General features: G+C 35.7%; 1 protein-coding gene across 1 annotated transcript; it reads right to left on the reverse strand.

The window, feature by feature from the left end:
* Positions 1–472: 472 nt before the first annotated feature.
* LOC139731466 (alkaline ceramidase 3-like) lies at positions 473–20,489 on the reverse strand. Its single transcript, XM_071642351.1, has 10 exons — positions 20,375–20,489; positions 18,164–18,277; positions 17,528–17,580; positions 12,887–12,939; positions 11,558–11,675; positions 10,361–10,416; positions 5,203–5,310; positions 4,677–4,781; positions 4,111–4,156; positions 473–541 (listed from the first exon to the last, which is right to left on the reverse strand). The coding sequence occupies exons 1-10, from the start codon at positions 20,487–20,489 to the stop codon at positions 473–475; spliced, it is 837 nt and encodes a 278-aa protein (XP_071498452.1).
* Between the last annotated feature and the right edge of the window lie 4,231 nt (positions 20,490–24,720).

Below are 24,720 nucleotides of genomic sequence, written 5' to 3' on the forward strand. Positions count from 1 at the left end.
AGTATTCATTGTTCATAGTCAGACTACAGCATATACATGTATATATATATATTACTTTCTATTTACCATTGTAAAATGTTTAATTCACTACTATTTGGTTTGCATTGAAAATGGACAAGTACATGACTAAAAGTATCAAAAGGTGTAAGAGTGTAACACTAGTATTCTAGATTGACAACTTAGGTATGTAGTAGAATGACATCTTTTGGTTTTATAAACACTGAATTTGCCCAAAAAAAAAAATCACGGCACAAAACTGCACAAATGCACTAAATGATACATGAATACTCTTGAAGTTGCATGTACGAACAAAACATGTTGAGTGAATTTGTGTAAGCCAGTGCTATATAGTTAATATCAAAGTAGCTCGTTGGAAGAACCTACAACCTGCCGTTGCACCTTCATATGAAAGACTCAGTTTGAGGCTGTCGTCACGGCAACCAGAGATGAAAGACAACCGTTTACATTTTTATCACATGTTGTGGTTCTTCTCATACTTTGGACTGCTATGGTGTATGAACGGAATCAGACCAGCTGTGTACTGTGAGAGGAAAATTACATCAATAATTATTCATCGTTTTGCCTGGAATTGGCAATTTGCTTTTTCTTGCTACATATTTTACACTTTTCCCCTCCTTGAAGAAGAAGGGGATATTCATTTTTAAATTTTCTGTGTAAAAAGGTAAAAAGTAATACTAATAGAATGAATCACAGTTAAGCTCACTGCCCGTGGCATATTAAAAACAGACAATCAATAATGATAATAATATATCATCAGATAGGTATGACTTTTCTGTAATTTGTCTTCCTCTGTACAAATGAAATTTGTGAGAATGTAGTTCTGCTGATTTGCATTTTTAACAAACATGTCAGAAAAAAAGGAACCAGTGGGAATCAATCTTGTTATCTACTACTTTCCGGGTGGTGAACCTACCACTAGGCTATCCCCCATAGCCAGTAGTGACACAATGAACTTTACTTTGAACAGATACCAAAGCTCCAAATTCAGACATTGTGATGGTAGTCAAAGGACTCGTGTACAAAGCATATCAGATGAAAGCAAGAGATATCAAGTAGAGGGGTGAAGAATTCCTCAATTTGTCACTCCTCTTTACAAATGAAATTTGAAAGATCACAACCGCTGATCTACATTTTAACAACCATGTTGGAAAAATGATGATAATGCAATGGTTAAATAAGCTAATTATTATCCATGGCCAGGTGCTTTCACCATGACAATGCAATGTCCACAATATCCTCTTGAGACAACTGGGAATGAATAGACAAATTATATGAGTGAGAATTACAGGAGTGTAAGATATGAGAATGGCTTCAGGGATTAGGTAACTGTTCTCAAAGAACTATGTATTGGAAACAAACATACATCATGTAAATCAATAACTACTACCTTATGCTACAATATTTGTTTTTCTTTTGTAATGTCTTCTATAACAATTTGTAAATGTGACCCACGACTACGCCACGACATCAATATCAAAGCTGGGCATAGCTGAACGATTCTAACAATCTATTGTCGCTGGGGCGACAAGACCTCGTATCTACAAAATGTCACATGTTCAGGAGGCCAAAGCACTATAGCGAATGGGATAGGCTTTCCTTTGACATGCTGTGGTGGCTTCATCTTTGGAATAAGGCAGTTGGGGGATTTGGACAGGACATCACTTAACCCATTATTTGACCATCAATCAAAAAAAGTCATTTTCACCAAATTTCAGATACAAGGTCTTGTCACCCCAGCAATGCTATGGACATTAGTGGAAAAATGAGCAAAGGAAATGGGATTCCATCGGGAAGCCATGGACATTCTCAAATTCTGAAAAAAAAAATGTTTTTCATTTGTGTTACAGATGGGTATACAATATATTCCATTACAATTCCAAATTTCCTTCACAGTTTCGCAGTTTTACAGCACATATTTTGTTTGTTTGTTTTTCATGCAGTCGCAAGGTGTTTTACCATTTTTTTGAGAGATTCTCTGGAACAAAGTGAAAACTAGAAATGTCGCGAAGGCGACTGCTATGCCTCCGCCATAATGCATGATTCTCCTAATAGGTCTATAGTACATGTGGACAATGTATAATTACATTTTTACAATATTGGCAAAATATTGAAATTACATGTTTGTCACAAATGTGTTGAATGTTCACCTTCCTTTACCTAGGTTTAATTAGATTAATAGGAGAGCATGTATTTGGGGATTCAAGGACTTTAACTTGACTTTGACCCATTCATAAGTGTATGAATACTGTAATTTTCAAGGTATGGAGAACAAGTGTAATTTCTGTATTGAAAAGTACACTGTTACCATTTTCTTTTGGCCTTTGACCCTAAAATTCATCGGATAATCACTGTCAGGCAGAACATGCATAAATATGTAGTAAGTTTCAAGATAACTTGAGCCACTTATGAGATATGGAGGAAAAAGTTAGTTCAGCACTTTCCCTTGATCTTTTGACCTTTGAGGCAAACCTCCACCCCCCCCCAAAAAAAAAAAGAGAAAAAGAAAATTTCCAGATAATCTAGGTTATACATGCATACACCAAGTGTTAAAAAAAAAAAAATTGCTGGCATTAAATAAATACATGTATGAGGGAAATAGTAAAAATTTGAAGTGTTGCACTTGACCTTTGACCCCTGACCTTTGACCCTATGAACCCTAGGTTCTCTAGATAATAACTGCCAGTCAGTACATGTATATATGCTATGTTCCATGAAGATACCTTGAGCAATTTCCAAGGTATGGAGAAAAAAAAGCGAAGTTTTAATATTTTAACTTGACCTTTTGACCTTTGACCTTTGACCTCATGACCCAAAACTTTCACCAGAGAATCTTAATTGGGTAATACATGTATACACTAAGTTTCAAGAAAATATCTTCAGGCATTGCATAGATATGGAGGAAATAGTGAAATTTTACGTATTTGACCTTGACCTTTTGACCTTTGACCTTGACCATGTGCACCCAAAAGTTGATAGGCACAACTTCACCCCCTAATACACATACATGCCAAGTTTCATTAGGATACCTTAAAAGGTTTTGATAGTTACCCTGTCCACAAAATTTATTACGGACGGACGGAAGGACGGACGGACGGACAGACGGACAACCCGAAAACATAATGCCTCCGGCACCACTTCATGGCGGAGGCATAAAAAAAAGATGCATCACTGGAAAATCTTGGTCTGTCTAATTCTAAAATGCCAATAATCAAGTAATCAATATTTGTCAATTTTTCTTTCTTTTTCTCTCTTTTTTTTTCTTTTGAGGCTGGGGGGGGGGGGGGGAGGGGATATATTTGTGGGCATGTCATGAATGGAGGCTATTGGCACTGGTCTTAACCCTATACATGTTAACTGGGCTATTTGAGACCCCTTCAGATCTCGGCCGCCGATCGCGCGATCGCCGCAAAATTTTGCCTGAAGATAGAGCCGGATGTGAACTACAAGATTATATGGTCATACAATAGAAAATTTTGATTTTATATTTTTTAATAAATTGATTATGCAAATTTACGCATGTAATCATATTTTCAACTATAACTCCATTCAAAAGATTGAAGGATTGCTAATTTTTTTGTGTTAGAGTTCCTCAAGACACATCAAACAATTTTCTTGCCAAAAAAATAGCGCAATCAAAATCAGTTTCTTTTGTTTTGCATTGTTTTGTTAATTTCTTAGGTATTTTATTGCTTTTTTCGACCTTCGGTTTTCTACTTTTTTTGCCAAAATTTGTTGCAGGCACTTTTTCTAGCTTATCTCTATTAGAATTGATTAATTTCAATGGTTAAAAGTTGAAATAATCTAATTTATATCAATTAAACAAAAAAACACAATTTGCATTGGATTTGCACACGAAATCATGAATTTGAGCTGTTTTCGGGTTGACATGCATATGCAAAACATTTGGTCTCAAAATATGCGGGAGACTTCAATGAAGAAAGTCATGAAACGACACAGCAAAATCTTTGCACGTTGCGGAATCGTGGCACGAAATGTCGTGGGGTCAATTTGACCCCCCCCCCCCCCCCAGTTAGAATAGGGTTAAAGGTAAGAAAGTTCATGCATTTTAAGACAGTCTGTAATGCTCACCTGTATATTTGACTTTAGTTGCAGAACACTGGATCTAATGTTGCACCTGCATTATCATACATAAGTAATGAAAATGAACATGGTTACACATAATGTTCATTTTGTACTTATGAAACATGAGTTTGCTATACATTAAGTCTATACAAAGGGAGATGAAATAATCCGTTATATTTACATGTTCATTTGCATTTTTGGTAGACATTAGAGAAAATGCTAAATGCTATAGGTCAGACTTATAGGGGACATATTCCAGCGCAAACATTGATACAATTCAGTCAACAAAATATATATATCAATACTATTCTTGTATCTCTGTTTTTTTCCAGTATTCTGCTGAAAAAAGAAGAAGTGTTTTTCATATATCTTTTGATTGAGTGGCTGCACTAACTAAATATATGAATTTAAGTAACAAAGAAAGTTCTGCATTATTGAGTGTAATACCTAGAAATCTTTTTTTTTTCTTGTCAGAGGGTTCTATATTTCACTTCTGAAGCAAGAATACAGAAATTAGCTGAGCAGCCTCTGACCTGGTGTGGGCGCTGTTGATCATTTAATAGTGCACTTACGTGAGTATTATTTGGCAATGAGTGCTGAGTCCAGCCAGTATGTGCCACCAACCATGGAGTTGAGTGACGGCATTCAGTGGCGACGGCAGAGCCTTGCGGGCAGCTCTGATGGCCAGGTAAGAAACATGCAGAGGACAAAACACAGATAAAAATCTGTCCCAGGCTGCTGTACAGCAAAACCAATCTATACTTAGTAGGGTAAATGAATTCATAAACTTCAATGTGCTGTGAGATACCTGGCTAATATCATTACAATCAAACCAATAACCAAGAGAAACATATTAACAAAAAGGCAATTAAATATGAGCACATCTAAAACAATAACAGCATTAATGCAGCACATAGCTCTACATGAAACAATGAGGAAAAGGAAAATAATGTCAGATAAGTGTTAATCTTTGCTTGAATAGCTGTAAGGTGGAAAAAAATGACTTTGCAGACGATAGTGACCAGCCAAAGATTATTATTCATTATCTGTGTTCAGTTGTTGAAGACTGCCCTCTATTGGGCATGCTGAGTTAGTCACCTGATGCTTGGACAGAAGTTGTTGTCCACATTCCACAGGAAGAATGCAAATGCATAGAGTGCTGTGCAGTAGAAATACAAAAATCTATCCAGTTGCTTGCTGCAGTTTCTGGAAAGGTAAAACAGAGAGAAAGAGATTGTGCATACAGATAAAACAGTTTGCACTACAGTATCATGCTACAGGAACAGCTGTCAAAAATGCCCCCTACAAATCGACAGATAAAAATGTGTGTGATATTCAGACAGCATAGAAACCAAAAAGTCCACATGAACCCCTTTGTACAAGAAAAGAGAAATAATGAATGAACAATGCATGAATGAAATATATAAAAGAAAATCTACCCCAGAATTTTATCAATTTCGTAAGAACAAGAGAAAAAAGAATCCCTACAGAACAGTGCGAAAATGATCAAAATCAAATAGGAAAAATAAGGAAGTCATGGCATTCTCATATCTTTTTTCCATTTTTTAGATTTTCATTACTATTATCATTTTTTTTGTTGTTGTTGTTGTTGTTGTTGTTGTTGTTTTTTTTTTTTTTTTTTTTGGGGGGGGGGGGGATTCTTCTTGGCCAGCCATGGGGGTTATTCAAATCAGCAAGATGATGATGTCATACTCTCACAAATTCTTAATCATTTTATATCAAAAATTCATGTCTAATCATATTTGATATTAATACTGGGTAGTCACCATGCTGTTCTCAACAAAAAGGCCTCTTTTATCAGGACACTACTATGATGAAATGAAAAGTTTGCACAATCCTCTCATAGAAAACCTTCATATAACTTGTCTCCTGTCTTGCCTGATACCACTGCAGACCAAAATCAAGGCTACATGTATTATAGTTCCCCAAAATATATTTTCTCGTTCTTATACTGTCCAAAACTCCAAGGAGATAAAATCACTAAAGCATTCATTTGACAACTCTATACAAGCCTCCCAGGTCTGTTCTAGGCTTCATTCAATGCCTGAAATTGCATTTCAGTAGCCACTACATGGACCACTCTATACAGGCGACACAAACCCATGCCATAAATATGTAATGATATGGCTTGGGCAAAGGCCATCAATACACAATGATACTGAACATTTCATAAACTAACACATTGATGATACTATATAATTCTGAAATAGATTTAAAAAAAAAGATTAACATTTTTAAATCTTTTAAAATAGTGTGAAAATTCTTTTAAAATACACCCAGCAAAAAAAAACAACAAAAAAGTAACTGCTTTTTCAAGTTTAGATTTCTCATCGAATATTTGGTTGAAAGCTACTGTATTATATATCATTTTGAAGGTAATTGAATTGGCTATCAACCTAGTAAGGTCAACAAGAAGGGAAACTTTATGACTGAACACCATTGTTTTTCTCTTCCAAGGCACAAAAGCAAAAATTGCAAAATTGAACAAGTTGTCATTCATGCATATATGTCCTTCATGGAACAATAAGAACGATAAATTTCACACCAAAAGAAACCTTTGATCTCTATGATATTTCTAAAGCCCAAAAGATCAATGAAGGCTAAAAATAATGGAAAAGAATAAAGCATCTTTTGTCAAATCTAAATTCAAATGAAATATGAGAAGAAGTAAAAATTAACAAAAATGGTAGAAAATTGAGGGATTTTTTTTTCAAATTAAGAAATTGTAAATAATGTTTGGTTCTTGAAATTGTCACATGGACTCTTTAATCACTAGATTAAAAGAAATAAATAAAGAAATTCTGCTCATAATAATCATCTTTATGCTTATTATTCACTATGTCATCTGAAGTTTGACTTGACAGAAAATTCTTATTTTTCCCCTTAAGTTTCCCATTTTGTTTTTCTTAGAGGTTATAAAGAGATGAAGAGAACAAAAACTTATTTTTCCTATTTCATTCATGACTTTCATTGCACAAAACTGGTCTTTTGTTATCAATGATATTCTGAAGGGTATTTGCAAATGACAGAAAACATGTCAATTTTTGCAATTTTTGAATTTTGTGTCTTGGAGGACAAAAGCGAATGTGCTCAGTCATGCATAAAGTTTTCTTAATAATTAACCTATTAGCTTAATAGCCAATGAAATTACCTTTAACATGGTATATAATACATTGATTCTTCTATGAAAAATATGACTCTGAAAAAGTGTTTACTTTCTTTTTTTGCTGAGTGTACATGTAGTGTGAAAAAATAACATGATCTGACAGCTATCAAAGCATGATTTACTGATGATTATGAGTTGATGACAATGTACATGTAGTTGATATTCCATCAATGATATCATGTAAAATTGAAAGTACATGTCAGAGAAAGGGAAAGCGTTAATACAAAGTAGCATGGAACTGAGATAGATGGCAGACAGACAGACGGACAGACAGACAGAAAGGTATAAGCATTCTGTGAGTTTTAGAAGACAGTTCTGTTAATCTGCATTGTACAGCATGAAATACAATACACATTCACGTTAATGTGTAAGACAACTTTTGAAGAGAATGTTCTAAATAATGGTTGTAGATGACATGATAGAGAGAAAGTGAACACAGCTGATATGCTAATACATATACTACAATGAAACAAGTTCCAATAAATCAAATCCGGTATGTATGTGTGTGCCTGTGCTCTTTTCTAATGTTTTTTTTTTTTTCTAAAAGGTAGAGTTTCATACCTAATAATCAAACAAATGATATAATGGAATACAGAAATTATGATATTTCAGAATTGAGTTTTGACATACATTGTACTCGCGTGCACTGTAAACATTACACATGTGACATGTCATTTCAACGAGAGCCTTATTATACTGGTTGTCCTGGAACATTACATTTCTAATATATTACCTGGGTCGAGGACAAGTTCATCTTGATATACATTAAGTGAATGTTGCAATACTATAGTAAAACACATTAGTGAAAGTTTGAGGAAAATTGGACAATAGTTACAGACTTTTATACTGATGTAGTTTAGATGATACCATTGCTGGGTGAGAAGACTACTACAGCTTGTCATGTCTCATGCATAGAGCAATATAAAGAAAATATGAGGAAAATGCAGAGAAAATGAAACTTTTTTCCCCTGTTTACCGAACCCCTGAACATAATAAAAGAGCACATGACTTGCCACTTTCAGAACGCAGGGGAAATAGTATTTCCTTTAACAAACATCAGTAACTAGTCAAGGGAACAAGTACGTTTTTTCAAAAGCTGAGATTTTGTGGAATGCCTTTATGCCATTCTACGGATGTAAAATCACAAACTGTATAGTAGTCTTCTTGTCCAGCGGTGATTGCACATAAACTTAAAAACCAAGAATTTTTTAACAGATTGTCTTATTTTCCTCAAACTTTCACTGATTTTATTTTGTTCCACTCATAATGCTGCATTCATTCAATTCTCAGGTATATTAAAACGCACTTGTCCTAACTTTCCTTTGAAACATAAAATTTGTCTTACTTCCTGTTCTTTCCAAATCAAGGGAAGTGAAGTTGCATATGAAGAGTTTGTTTGCAAAAACCGATAAGTCCATATTTGCCAAATGGAGATATTTGCGATTAAAGGTCAAGAAAAATAAAGAGAATGATAAGAAAATTTTTGCTTCTTTTGACCATAACTTCAAAAATGTACCTTTATATGTAGTGACCAATATATCATTTAAAAGGTATCGTTTTGTACTTTATGACAGAGACCGTACTTCAAAATCTTCAAAAATGGACTTATCGGTTTTTGCGAACAAACTCTTCATATATTTCAAAATATACTGACTTCTAACTCTGTCACACATAGAACCTCCATTTCATATTCTACACAGAGATGAAGGGATGGTTTGCCTCTTCTTAGAGGGTAACATATGGCAAGGAAGTTCAAACACAAGTTTGCTGATCCATGGCCTTGTAATTAGCAATCAAGGTGGAAACACTACCTACTCAGCCACCTGAAAATTGATGCATGAGTTTCAGATGTAAAGAAGCTAACTAGGAAAGAAATATAGAGTCTTGCAAAAGAGTGGACTGCAATGAACGAAGGAAAAAAAGAGCAAAAGTCAGAGAGCTTCAGAAATTTTCTCTATTAGTATTCACATTTCATAAGCCATGTGCCATCCATCATCACCTTGTGACCTCACCAAGTTAGATTGTGACCCACCCTACAAAGAAAGTGAAAGTCAGGATGAATTAAAGGGGAATTCCTGCAGGTCAAATAAAAGCTATTCTGAAAAGAAACAGTAAAATTTTGCAAGCACAACAGTGAAAATTGAAAACTATTGATGAAGTCATGAAATTACAAAGTTTCACTAATTTTGGCAAAATGGCTCTTGAAGGATTGATATAAATATGCATGTGTGTGAGTTGATGATGTTATCATGTCACAAGTTTCCACTGAGGGCATACAAAAAAAAATTGATGATCCTGCATGAAAATACCAAAACATATCGTTCCTTGCTGAATAACTTCAGAATAATGATCAGTCATATATACTAGGATTTTTAAGAGGGGGCATAAGTCAGTAAGTTTACAAAAACTACCAAAATTCAAGATTTTGTGTACAGTCACATACTATATACTTGTATTTATGGTACATGTAAGTTGTGAGGGAATGACATCATCAACTCACTCTTTTGTATATATACTGACTGTTCAAGAGTTGTTTTGTGCAAATTTGTGTGTAATTTTTAATTAAATTTTCACTATTGTGTTTGTAAGAATATATTCTTTCTTATCAGATTAACCTTTATAAGGTTCAGAATTCCCTTTTGGGGGAAAATTCACTAAACCAAACATGACATCACACGTTCTGCAAAGGGATTGGATTTGAGAATGCGAGATATGTCATCAAGATGCAGTTCAATTTATTTAGGCAGAAACTGCATTAATTCACACAACACCTACTTCAGAGCTATAGTATTTTTTCTTCATAATCCTACAGTCATAAATAATTAATGAATACATTTTGACAGTGTGTTTGAGTCTGCCATATTCATCAAAGTCAATAATATACATTTGTACATCGAGGAGCTTTTCACTCTGGAGGAGGAATTCACAGAAAGAAAGAATAACAAGGTGAAAGAAGGATGAGATAGGCTTAAAATGCCTAATGTGTAAAGGAAGGCAATGAAGTTTCATGGTTTGAAATAGTGCATGATGGAATAAGTGAACAAAACCATGGAACTCTTCCTTTCTTACCGGAACAAATAAATACCACGTCCAACAAGCGTGAACACTAAAATACCATATGCAACCTAGAGTAAGTAGAAAGGAAAGAAATGGATGCATATTTACTAAAGGGTTTTGAACTTGTTTGGGGTGGTCTATATTCAGAACAAGTACACTGTGCAGTAAGCATCGCAACTGTCTCATGCTTCTTTTTTTTCCAGGGCTATCCAAGTGATCTAACAGTAAATGTAATTGCTGCATTCTAAATTATAGGAACAGCAAAATGAATGAGAATGGTGCTTATATCACATGTTTTTATAATTCTGAACACTCTAAGGAAGGGATGCTCTTTTATTTTAAGGCATAATTGCAGTCATGATCGGAGAAGATAGAAGAAGTGAATCTTCAAGTTATAAGACTTTACATTGACCTTTTTTTCAACAGCTAAAACTTCCCCGAACACTCCAGATATATTGGAAATACTAGTATTAAAAAAAATCATTCCCAATACAATATCATACATTTCTCTAATATTTCTTTGTTTTCATTTAAAAAAATAAAATATCAAAATGATATGAACACATCTAAAGTAATATAAAAAGTTGTACATAATAGGGGCAGCTTAGTGGAACCAGCCATTTATTTCTCATTTTTGGGTATGAGATATGATTGTCTTGAAAAATACTGGTAACTTACCTACATTGGTGCAGTCTTTAATGCATCACTTAAAGAGTTTCCCTAGAAAACGGCAAAAAATGCTCTCCTTCTTCGTAAACCCCACAAATTTGATACAATGAGAGAGGAGATCAAGCTCCTATGTTTAGATATTCTCTGCTCGTCAATGGTCTCTAAACCCAGGGAATGTCGCTACAAATTACACATACTTTGCAAAGGGACTGAAAGCTAGCAAGTCAAAAGCAGTGCTTGGGGCACCAATGAATGAGTCAAATGTGCAATCAAAATAGTACAAAGAAGTCCACTGCAGAACAGCTGCGGTTCAGAGAGCATTAAAGAAAACAGGAGCCCTGATGCAAGATTGAGCATAACAATAGACATGATTTAAAAGGAGACAATAATATCCATGTGTGTATGATAGAATGATGAATTTGAACAGAAACATTTTTTTTTTAAGCCACATGGTTCTGCAATATTATTGACAAGCTTACAGGGACTGCTCTTTTCTTATTGTTGTACAAACTAGTCCAAAGGTCAGAGGTCATGGCTTACCTGATGGAATAGTGGATTTATTACAGTGAGGTAGATAACTGTTGTTAGCGTACAGTACGTTAACAGGAAGAGGAATAGCTTGGCGTTGAAGGCACCTCTTTCAGCGTGGCTCTCATACCTAAGACAACAACAACAACAATAAAGAAATGGAATGCAATAAAACATGAGCGATAAAAGAAAAACAAGTATCAAATGACATCATGCACATCAAACCACAGATCATTAAAGATCATTCTTTTTTATTATACCATTCTCCCATGTCTGGTATCCTGGCCAGTAAAAAGCAAGTCATGGAAGATATAAAAGTGAGAGAGAGAGGGAGAGAAAGAGAGGCAGAGAATATAATCTGCAATTTACAAGTTGCTTGCATGAACTTGTCAAATCCTGGGCATACTGTATTGTTACAATATAATGGAAATGTGCATTAGAATCATGGACAGATTGGGTTCCACAGGAAACACTGGTGTAGTTCTCATTGCACTCACAATAATTTTTTTTTTTTTTTTGATGGGGGGGGGGGGGGGTGATCTTGAGCATGACCTAAATTTCAATTTTTTTTCACCGTAAGAAGAGAAATAATGCATTTTTGCATTTTTTTTCCACAGCAGTGAGAACACTGAATCGAAAAATGCCATCCTGATTGCAACCATTTTTTTTGGGCAATAATAGTGGCACTATATGAAAGAAGCAGTGAATAAATTACTGTTGGAAAGAACAATGATTCAATTTTATGACATCTTAATGTGGAAAAAAAATATTGTACAGGATGTTTACAGCAGTTTCAGTTCCTAGTGTTTACCTCATCCTTGTTACTTGTACCAGTTACTTTTCTTTCAACAGGAAATGTCATTTTCCTGTCCTTGTGGGTGATTTTCCCCCAGAGCTTCTAACTAGACCACATATACAGCACAACACATTATCATAGCTTCTTAGATCAATACAAGGTACATTGTATTTTGCTTCTCTTTTCAGTCATATTGCCTGTAATACAGCTTGTTTCTTGCATTGGCATTATACATGATAAGACTCTATAACAACAATTAAATTTTAGTATATTGTAACAACCTCTCACTAAATATACATACTTCCATAATTCTGACCTTGCTACCCTTTATTTTTGGCAAAAATTAGGCTCCTGAAACAATTATACCATGTAATGTATTCTAACAGACATTGATCATCAAAAAATTGCATATCTGTCTATGTATCTATCTATGCAATCATAATATTATATCAATATATGTATGCATGCTCTCACGCCATGACATTCCTAAGCATGAAGAGAGAAAGGGAGAGAAAAAAAAATCCACAGAGTATTGATATACTTACGCACAGTACACAAATGCCACTGATCCCCATATCATTGGTAACTCATCGAGTAACTGAGGGTTAAGGAGATAGAACAATTAAAATAGTGGGACAAAGAGGGGCAATTTTATTGTCAGCTACTGTGTACATGCTTGACACCTTGAATTGAACAATATTTCTCAAAAAAAAAAACCCTGTTAAAACAGGATGCTGTTTTTATGTATGTGTCCTTTTTTAAGGAGGTATTCAATTCCATTTCATACTGAGGTCCAAATTCAAGATCCTACTATGAAAGCAAAACATACAATCATAACTACTTATGTCAATAGGTCTTTTTGAAAAGTATGCTTGGTGTTTCTGGGACAATTTCACAATTTCAGTGATGATAGTGATATGATGATGGTAGTATAATATCTCACCTTAAAGGGATAGTACAATTTCGGTTTAGATCATGTGGCTGCAGGTTTCCAACATTTTTTTATGTGTGTATTGTGAGCATGCACGCTTTAGTGCGCAGATAGATATAGACCTCAAATGTGCAGCTTGAACTTCCAAGTTCATTGACCCAACAGTTGCCAGAAAAAAAAAAAAAAAACATCCTTCCAAAATTCATAAAAATCCCTGGATCACTACCAGAATTTAGACATTGATCTGTTCCTTGCGTCATTATCAACTTTTCCTGCAAGTTTCAGGCAAACCCATTTGCAAGTTTTTTAGTTAGTTTGCAAAAAGACACACAAACAAACAAACCAACACTGACAAAAACATATAACCTCCTTGACAGAGGTAATTAAATAGCACTCTCCATACTGGATACTATACATAACATAATTTACATTACTGATTATTATGACAACAGTTCACAGAAAAAAAAATGAAGATCTTGACTACTATGTAAAAGAGGGTATGTGTTTCTAAAGCATTAAATTAGTTTTTTTTTTTAAACGAACAACTACAACTAATAGCAAGCAGGCATGATAATTATCTGTATAAGGCAACATGGCAGAGAGTTTTGAAGGTTAGATCTCAGACCTGAAACTATGCCTGCTATCATCAATCATAATAAAATAAAAAAATGTGTGTGATGTGTCATTAATTACTGGAAGACAGGTGACCAGACAGTTGCTTAACTTTCTATCAATACTGCACCTAAAATTCCTTGTATATCTTTTCAGATGTATATTATACAACTGAAATTCCATTAAACTGCTCTTGATCATGGGATGGGACAAAACATATTTAGTCACCTATTGAGCCAGTCTGCCTGGCCACTAGCTGGATTGATAATTAGACCAGCCATGTTTGCACAGGAATGCAAACAAATGGTGTGTGGTACAGAAACTCTGAGTTTGAACTCCATAGAAGTTGATTTTCCACCAGTGAATGACAAACCTCCTTCAGAATACCTTTGTTTTAGTCTTTATCTGTGTTTAGAGAAAGACAAACAATTGTCTTGACTTGCAACTACAATATGTGATTCAATGCTTCGATAGTAGTCAACATCTAGTGAATAGATTCAGTATTACATTTCTCAGAAAAGGGAATAATCCATGAACATTGTGTGAACACACTGTAAGAGCTCAAAGAGGGTATCAAAATATTCAGTTAATACAACTTGGAATGCTTGACTTAACAAGAGCATGAGTCAAGGTATGGTTTATTTCATGCTATTCTGACACCAAATGCAAACCATAAGAGCACAGTGTATACAGGTCTTAAAAGTTTGGTGACACTTGAAGAGCTTGTATTGAAGTAGGAGTGACATGATTACAGTACACAAATATTTGTTCACTATCTATTTTCAAATATTTGACTACGCTCACCTACAATACATGCATAATAAGATTTCATTTGTTTATGGATAGTCTCTGCCTGCAACCTCCTTTCCCATTACTGGCTTGGAAGATCAATGCTCTGAAGACGTCATAGCAGTTGCCAAGTGTGTGTGTTTGTGTGTGTACACAGTGCTGGTGAAAATGGGTTTAGCAGTTGACTGCAGTTCAATGTGATTGATTACAGTATTTTGATTTGCAACTATATGAAGAGTTAGTTCGCAAAAACCGAAAAGTCCATTTTTTAAGATTTTGAAGTACGGTCTCTGTCATAAAGTACAAAATAATACCTTTTAAATGATATATTGGTTACTACATATAAAGGTACATTTTTGAAGCAAAAATTTTCTTATTATTCTCATTATTTTTCTTGACCTTTAATCGCAAATACACAGAATCTCCATTTGGCAAATATGGAATTATCGGTTTTTGCAAACAAACTCTTCATATATATATATATATATATATATATATGTATATTTCTTAATGCTGACTGCATGGTAAGTGATAGTGCTGAGGTATAGTGAATATGCTATAGTAATTTTGTGTGGTAATCCTGTGATAACAGTCCTGTACATGGTAATGTCCCAAAATACCACAGGAATATTCCTGTGGTACTGATCCTGTGGTGATTACCACAGGAACCTTTTGTAAGGGTAGTGAGTGTGATTGTACTTTTGTATTTTGTCCTTAGGCTTTCCAACATGCATTTGAGTTTCCATATGCAGATGTATGATATTGAGATGTAAGTATAAAGTATGAAAGTAAGCATAAAAAGTACATACATAATGTGCTACATAGTAGCTATAATAATGCAATAGTTAATACTTTAATTAATCCACCTAACCCCCTCATACTCTTGATAAATGACTTTTAACAAAAGTTGTCAGTCAAATGAGACAAACGTTTACAATGCAAAATAACTCAAGGGCAAGATTGATTAAAATTTTGGCTTTAAGTGTACTGATATAGATCTTAAAGGGACTGTACAGTACTGGTTGAGGTGGGGATTCATGTTTTTAACATTCTTAAGTGAGATAATGAGAAACCTCTTATGAAATATGACAGAGCATGTAATTTTAAGAAGGATTCAATGTTTATTTGATGAAAATTGGTTTTCAAATGGCTGAGATATCCAAAAAAGTGATAATAATAAAAGGCGACATGCCACAACTTTATTAGGATCTCTTTGTTTCACCTTGTTTTTGGATATCTCAGCCATTTCAAAACGGATTTTCATCAAATAAACTTTTGATACCCCTTAGAATCGCATGCTCTTTGACATCTCATAGAGTGGTTTCTGAATATCTCGCAAAACGTAAAAAGCTAAATCCTCACCTCAACCAGAACTGTACACACCCTTTAAGTTATTATCACTGCATTCAACATATATACATTAATTTGTTAGGTAATGGGTGTGTTTGTTGTATCTGCTATACTTTGCATCCTTGTGTACACACTCTGTGTAGTGACCACAGTGGAAATGAGCGTGGTCAAGTTAATATTTAACTACAGAGACATGCAGTTAATCAAGTAGGGCTTATTAGCATGAAACTGTAATTTTGGTATATGATTAATTGGATCACTAGTGTTTGTAAAGATACACCAACTACTGCAAGTTGTAAAGGACTTTCGGTTTAAGGTACAATGGGCATGCGTCAGACACTCCACTCCAGTGCACACAATTTATTTGGCACGACTACAATGCAGCTATAGTGTAGCTGATGGTTTTGTATGCAATGCTGGTTTATAAAGGATCAACACTGCCCTGAGGGACAGGGGAATATCTCATGCCACATCAATTCAACTCTTATGCATAACCGACAACCAATGATTAATAGCTCAACAAATCTTGTAATTATTGTCAAAAACTATTATTCGTAGATTTTGTTCACATGGTCTTAAAATCTTGCAATGCCTTTAACTGTAAGTCATGAGTAATGATAGCATTATAACACTCAACTTTTAACAGTATTTGTAAATAAATCAACTAGTACACAATCCACATTTTAATATGTATGATATTGATGTGATATATGCTCATGGAATTGCCTATTACACCCCACTCCCTACATCAATGGTGTAGTTTGTATGTGTGATACTCTTAAACTTTCCAACTGCGACTGTGCACACAAAATCCCACGCCTACATACTGAAACCATGCAGTGTAATCCCCCCCCCCCCCCTTACCTGAAACCACTGTGCCAATTTGACCATGACGTGTAAATATATAGAGAATACACATCACAGAAACTTTACACTCTATTAACTATCTTGGCCTTCAAGCAAAAAAGAAAGACTCATCTGCCTATATATTACAAGGCTTGAGGCTCGACAAAGGTGACAGAAATTACAGTATTGCATGAATGGGTGAAATTATCCAAACTCTCATATTATTTAGCCTATCAAGTCCTGGGGTAATTTTGCTGCATTAATTATCCTCTTGCCATCAGCAAATTGACAACTCTAAATTCATACCATAGATTGTAGGTATATAATGGAGAAAAGTTACGTGTGGATGGTCGAATTCATTAAAGCTGTACAAAATCTGAGAGAAATTCATTAAACTTTTGAAAATGTAAGGGAGAAGAGGAACTTTTGAAATGTTTTGCAGTCTTTAGAGCCATTTATTTAACATTTATACAGGTTTTGATTTACGAACATCAAACAGCTCAAAAGGAATATTTACATTCTATACCTCATGAGACACATGCAGTAAATTTAGCAAAAATTATAATCAAAAGATGCAGAACCAACCACAAAAATGTGGTTTTGGGAGCTTGAGGTGACAAACTATTTAGGACTTATCAGAGTTAATTCAACATGTTACCTGCATTCCATAGAGTAAAGTCATGTGAAAGCACCAAGAACCCACACCAACAACTGTGAATAAAGGTGAGAGAAAAAAAAAGGAACACATATAAATAAATAAATAATATATATATATATATATATATATATATATATATATATATATATATACAGGTATACCTGTGATATGCCAGTTGCTATTTCAAATAGATTGATGAATTTCATAATTAAATGAGGAAAGGCAAGACCATATTTTCATGTTCATCAACAAATCTGGTCCCAAGAATATAAACTGCTCTCTAAAAAAAAAAAATCGAGTGAAAATATTCACTCTTAAAGGAGTAAATTAAAAAGAAGAGTGAATTTTGAGTGAAAATGTTCATTTTCACTCGTCTTAGAGTGACCTCAGTGATCACTCCAAAAATTTTTGAATAATCCTTGAGGTCACTCCAAAATGAGTGAAAATGAACATTTTCACTCAAAATTCACTCTGATTTCACTCTTTTATTTATTCACTCCTTTAAGAGTGAATATTTTCACTCAATTTTTTTTTAGAGAGTGATAACATCTTTTACTTATAAAAGCAGCTACCCAGCTTTCTTGATCATTTTGGACTGAAACACACTCCTGAAAGCTCTCTTTGATGATCACTTACTGAAGAGGCTGAGGTTGGCCCATAAGAACCTCGACTCCACCACTTTGTCCCTCCACATAATGACCGTTGAGATGACCGGTAGCAGGATCATGAGGACATTGGTGACGGTGTTCCCTGCCACAGAAGGAGAGAACGATCACTGTACTATGCTTAAAGGGATGGTACAGTTTCAGTTGAGATTATGGGGTTTCAGGTTTCTGACTTTTTAAAATGATTATAATTTTTTTATAGAGAACAATTTGTATGAGATATGAAAAATCATATAATTCCATGAGGAATTCAAAGTTTGTTCAATGAAAAATGGTTCTTAAATGGCTGATACATCCCCCCCCCCAAAAAAAAAAAGAGAAAAGAAAAATGATCTAATAAAAGGTGGGACCAACCTTTACAGTAGTTAGGATTGCTAGCTTTGTGTTACTTTGTTTTTTTTTTTATATCGCAGCCATTACAAAACTGATTTTCATTTAAACTAAACTTTAAAGTGCCTGTAGTATGTTTCATTTCAGAAAGTGATTTCTAAGTGTATTGCAAAAAAAGTTAAAGGCTGATATCCTTACTTTAACCAATACTATACCATCCCTTTTATGACAGAGTACGAAAGTATGACATTATAGCCATTCATTGCCATGGAAACTGGTTTTAAATCACCTCACCTGACTGGAATATCCTGTGACAAAAAAGGGTGGTAACCATGTCCTCACCTGGTTCCAACCCATACACTGCCCAAAACCTTGTGCAGGTTTTTTTTTGTTTTTTTGTTTTTTTGCATAGAATTAACCAGCTCTAAATACTTTAAGTTATAACAAAAGATTGTGACATCATCACTTTGGTATTTGATCTACATGTATTCACTGATGTGCACACTTTAGCCAGTACGTGAGCTGTTTGTGTTTTCTGTGTGGCTTGCACCATGGATTGAAATGGATTGCATTCATCTCCTTCTTCTTTCATTTCGTGTTCTGTCATTCTGTTGCACTGTCATAATGGAAAAGAATTCCACATGTGCCCCTCCCCCCACAAACATAGGACTCCATGGTGTGTGTTACTCTCTAGGACACCGAGATCAATGTTACCCTAACCTTACCCTAACCCTGATCCTAACTCTAAACTCTCACACCGACCCTCCAAGCCACCTGAATTTAATCACATCACTATACATATCACTTTTTTTCAATTTTGAATGTATGATTTTGGAAGTATTGCTATATTCAAAGACAGTTGTTGTCAAATGTTACAGTCATTAATTTCTAAGGTGGAATAACCGTACTATACAAATTAAATATGCCAATTTGATATGACAATACTACCAGTATATACGGCCATTGAAGTGCATGCATACAAATTATCAAGATGACATATAGACAGATCACTCCATTAACTTATTTCTTATCTGTCTATAGCTATCTGCCTGTCCTCTACAAAGAGAGAGAGAGAGAGAGAGAGAGAGAGAAGAGAGAGAGAGAGAGAGAGAGAGAGAAAGAGTATCAGACAAATCAACACCATAAACCGGCTAGGCTATAAATACCATCAAAGGTAAAGCTGAAAAGTGCATCATTCACCATCTTATAGAAACCCAGGCACACACATGAAACTACATGATTGTGTAGTTGTATAATAGTCTTTATGCCTAGATCCGTAGCAGATCCTTGGGAGCGCACTGAGTGCACGCCCCCCTTATTTTGTTTTAAAACAAAAAATAAGAAGAAAAAATGGGGGGGGGGGAGCTCGTGCACCCCCTTTAAGGTTTTATAGAATTCCTGGATCCGCCCCTATAGATTCAAGTATCAATTTGTCTCAGAGACACCATCATACAACAATGTACTGAGGTGACTATGAGAGTGTGATTATTCCCACTTCACGTGATTACAGGTTTGACCATGTATGACTAATAAAAAAACCCCCAACAACACCGACTATATAATTAAAACATAGGAGTGGTCTGTTGGTCTTACAGTGCAAAAAACATCTCGTATTGACAGTGAGATTTGCAACCGGATTAAAACCTCGCGTATATCATTCGTAAATAAATCTACGTTCTGGTGCATGAGAATGACTGAACGCATTCGGTTATCAAAGCGAAGGACAATTAGTAACTGTTACTATAGTGTCCAGTGACTGTGTTAGGCCTGTTAACCATCTTTGAAAACACATAAACCTATATAGGCCTGCATCTCGGTCATTGCAAAGTCCTTTCATATATCGCTAACTTACAGTATTCAGCGACATAATACGATGAGACGTAGTTCTCTTCACACCAGTCCAGAGTGGAGGTTGGAGCACCCCAAAATCCTTCGCCGTCTTCGGGAGACGGGGGTGCAGGCGCCATGATTGGGTATGTTGGTTGGATTGCGTCCTTAGTTACGGCCAGCAGACACACGTTGTTTGCTACATGCACAAGTTTGGCAGGTGGATGTTGGTAGGCAAGGATCTGGAAATACGGACAGTCAATTTACCCGCCAAGCGGTAGGATCCTACATGCTGTTTCCAAGCTGCGCCCTGGCCCTCCGCACGCTCCGCCTGGCGCTTCTGCTGGCGACAGAATGCACTCCAGCGTGTTGTGTGCGTGTTCACTAATTCACACGATGTGTACACTGGTAAGCAAAATCGTCACGCTTGGTGAGCAAATACCAATCAAAACACGCATAAACTGGGTCGTCGAACTTTTTCGATAACCAACTGGAGTGTTTGCCTGTGATAACTGTGGCGCGTAGACGCATTGTGCAATTAAACCGCTAGTGTAGGTTCTCTTGAATGATGGGATCCGTTCAGTCATGAAAGCGGTAGGCACGCCTATTGTTTACGTGAGATAGATAACAAAATGTGTACCTTCACTTCGATCAGAAGTGAAGCAACGGTTTTTCCGACAAGATACATTCGGTCTCTTTTAGCCTTGTTTCTTTTCTCATTGTTTGTGTGAATTTATCAATGCATGAAGATGCAGTCTTTAATATAAAGTTTCCTCTTTTTTAATCTGTGTATTAGTCACTGATTATGTTGGTGTCGACAAACGCCGTCGTACCACAGGTAAATTCAAATTTGAACGTGTATGAAAATACAGGCCCGTAACTAGGATTTTTATGGGAGGGTTCAGAATTAGAAAAAGTGGACCACTTCCAAGATTAATCAACTGACAAGCAAAAAAAGAGCAAAAACAAAAACGCTGCAGTGCAATTTTCTGGTGCCACAAGCACAAGCCCCCTTTCATTTTTTTTTCAAACGGGGGGGTTCCACCACTCATTTTTTTCTTTTTATTACGTTTATGTGGGGGCTGCTGGCATCCCACTCCGAACCCCCCCCCCCCCCCCCCCCCCCCCAGCTACGGGCCTGAAATAACATCTCAATTTTAGATTCATTTTGTTTGAAGTGTACTAATTGTTAAAACAAAAGACTCAACTGCTAAATACTAGAGGATGATGGGTGACATAGCACATCTCCTGTTCGCCACATAAAACATATTCCTCTTTAATTGGAAACCCACGTGGACCCGGGATATGTGCAAACAACTTGAAGTGCACACGTGTTGCCGGGAAATGCGCACACACTTGCACATTTCTCGTAGAAATTGAACATTTGCACATTTCCCGACGTCATGTTCGCACATTCACCGCTGATGCTAATTCAGAGATTTGCACATTTCCCGGCAAAACAAAGTAAAACAAAGTGGACCTCTTTGTTTTTGGCAATCTCAGCAATTTCAAAGCCAATTTTTCATCAAATAAACTTTGAATTCCTCTTAGAAATGTATGCTCTTTCATATTTCATAAAGTTTTCTCATTATCTGACACAAAAAGTTGGACACCTGAAGCCCCATCTCAACCAAGACATATCATCCCTTTAAAGCGCCTGGACTTTGACCACTTCCCCGCAGGCACGAGAGCAAGCACCTTTCAGAACCGAGTTGCTAGGAGAACACGGGCAGAGCTTAAACGTAGTTTTGTCGAAGAATAAAATACATCAATGTAAAGGTTTACTTATGTATACATGGAATCAACTAATACAGCTTGAGGAAAGAATTTCAATTATTCTCGTTGACCCAATATAACAGTAGGGCTATAAACGCTGTCAATTTACGGTACTTTCAGTTCAAAATATTGAATAGATTGGTACATACAAATAACATATCGAAAAGAATTGGATCGATTACAAGAGAAGAATGTTTATTTTATAATATACATGAAGAAACTATAATACATTTATTGAATGAATGCCAATTTGTTGATACACCATGGACTGAAAAATTATATTCAAGACGGTAAATTAATTAATATAAGGAGACTGACATGGAAGCGTACGTCATGGATGTAACGCCTTAAGCTTCTCTACAAGAAAAATGTCGGCTCTTCATGGAAACTACGACCTTAATATGTGATAAGTAAATATTTTTCCTGGGAAGAACAAATGTGATCTCATGAAGAACTTAGTGTTGGAAATAACGTGAAGTTTGCGACCTTTTTGTGAAGGACGGCAACATGAATGAATGTGCCATCGTTTACTGAGGAGTCCTGCTAGTCCCACATGCACTACCAACGGCTCCAAGAAAGCAGTGACTCTGTGAGTATCATATACTACATGTGAGACTCTTACATTGTTGTTACGACTTCATTGCAACATCAGCCTTCTGCTCCTATTTCCTATGTTCTAACATGTCATTAGATTTTTTTCGCATCAAATGCTGATTGGATATGTGACAACTGTTTGTGGGATCAATTACCACCTCTTGAATCTCCAGATGTACCCACCATAACACAAAACAGAAGGTGCACATCGTTCCATGACACACTCAGTTCACCCGTGCAAGCCAGTCAAAAAGGGGCAAATGCAGATTCTTTCAAGTGTGAATCAAAAGGGATAGGAAACACTAAATGTGAATTCAACAAGGTGAAGGGTTTTAAGATAGCCCATTTAAATTGTGTGTCACTTCTAAAATATTTTGATGAAATTAGAAATTTTATACTGCGAACAAATATTGATATACTGACTCTAAGTGAGACTCATCTGTCCGCGGACATAGATGATGGTGAACTTGTTGTCCCTGGTTACTGTTTACTGAGGCGTGATAGAAATCGCCATGGCGGGGGTGTAGCTTCTTACGTAAAGAATGAGATCAATTTTGTCGCTAGGCAAGATCTCATTGAGCATAATTCAGAACTGGAAATGATTATTATCGAAATCAAACAAAGTAAGAGCAAACCTTTTTTGTTATCAGTTGGTACCGCCCTCCTAATTCCAAAGCCGAGGTATTTAATAATTTTGAAATTGTTATCAATAACATAGATAATCTAAATGTGGATTATATTTTACTTGGAGATCTAAATTGTGATGCATTGAGTGACAGAAAGTCATGGCAAACTACCAGACTATTTGATATAATGGATTTGTTTAATTGTACTCAGTTAATTTCGCAATATACAAGGGTAACTGCGACTTCCACTTCTGCAGTAGATTTGATATTTACTAATTGTCCGGATCTTAATGTTCTTCTAGCGGAGTCATTGAAATATCACTGTCAGATCATTACATGATATATTGTATTATTGGTAAAACAACCAGTGAACCTCAAGACAACCATCGATATAAGATAAATCGAGATTTTAGATGTTTTAGCCCTGAAGCATTCATCAGTGATGTAAGTGATATTTGTTGGAACTCTGTGTATGAATGCAATTGCCCTCAGGAAGCATATGACATTTTTATATCTTTGTTGATAGAAGTCATTGATAAGCATGCACCAGCACACAAGCGGAGGGTAAGAACAAAAGAATCACCGTGGATGACGAAAGATATTCTAACTTCAATTCGCTCCCGGGATCGCCTTAAAGCTAAAGCTAAAAAGAGTAATTCTACGCATGACTGGGATATTTACAAAAGGGCACGCAATGATGTAACTGGAGGCCGTTCGGAAAGCTAAAAGGGAATTTATAACCAAGAAGATTAACTCAGCTAAACACAGTTCCAAAGAAATATGGAACTCGCTGAAGTATATAACGCCAAATAAGAAAAATAGTCGGCCTATAAATAGTATTATGATCGATAATGTGCCTACTCACAGCAAAGAGCTGGTGAATGCTTTCAATGAGTTCTTCATAAACATTGGTACTAGTGTTCAGAACGGAAGTCATGAATCAAAGGCAGCTGATCATTTTGAAAAAGTAACATCAAATTTTGTTTTTAATACCGTTTCAGTTATTGATGTCATGAAACTTTTGACCGCTCTGCCATGTGATAAGGCGACCGGACCCGATGGTGTACCAGCCAAAGTTATCCCTCCCATACTAGCACACATTATTGCGTCACCACTTACTCATGTTATAAATCGATCCTTTGATGAAGGCATTTTACCACATCAATGGAAAATAGCTCGAGTGACCCTCATATTCAAAGGTGGTGACAAAAGTATTTTGGGTAATTACCGGCCAATATCGGTTATCTCTGTAATTGGAAAAATAATGGAGAAAATTGTTTGTAACCAGGTACAACATTATTTATTACAGAATAATATACTTTCCAACTGCCAGTCCGGCTTTAGACGAAATTTTTCTACTCAGACTACTCTTCTT

This window comes from Diadema antillarum, unplaced genomic scaffold (genome assembly GCF_040938485.1).
Source record: "Diadema antillarum isolate AM-2024a unplaced genomic scaffold, OU_Dant_1.0 seq00000375_RagTag, whole genome shotgun sequence".
NCBI lineage: Eukaryota > Metazoa > Echinodermata > Echinoidea > Diadematoida > Diadematidae > Diadema > Diadema antillarum.

Coding starts and splice junctions, on each gene's coding strand:
- LOC139731466 (XM_071642351.1), bottom strand. CDS start 20,489: ATGGCGCCTGCACCCCCGTCTCCCGAAGACGGCGAAGGATTTTGGGGT. Junction 18,278..20,374: donor GTATTATGTCGCTGAATACT/GTAAGTTAGCGA, acceptor CTTCTGTGGCAG/GGAACACCGTCACCAATGTC. Junction 17,581..18,163: donor GGCCAACCTCAGCCTCTTCA/GTAAGTGATCAT, acceptor CTTTATTCACAG/TTGTTGGTGTGGGTTCTTGG.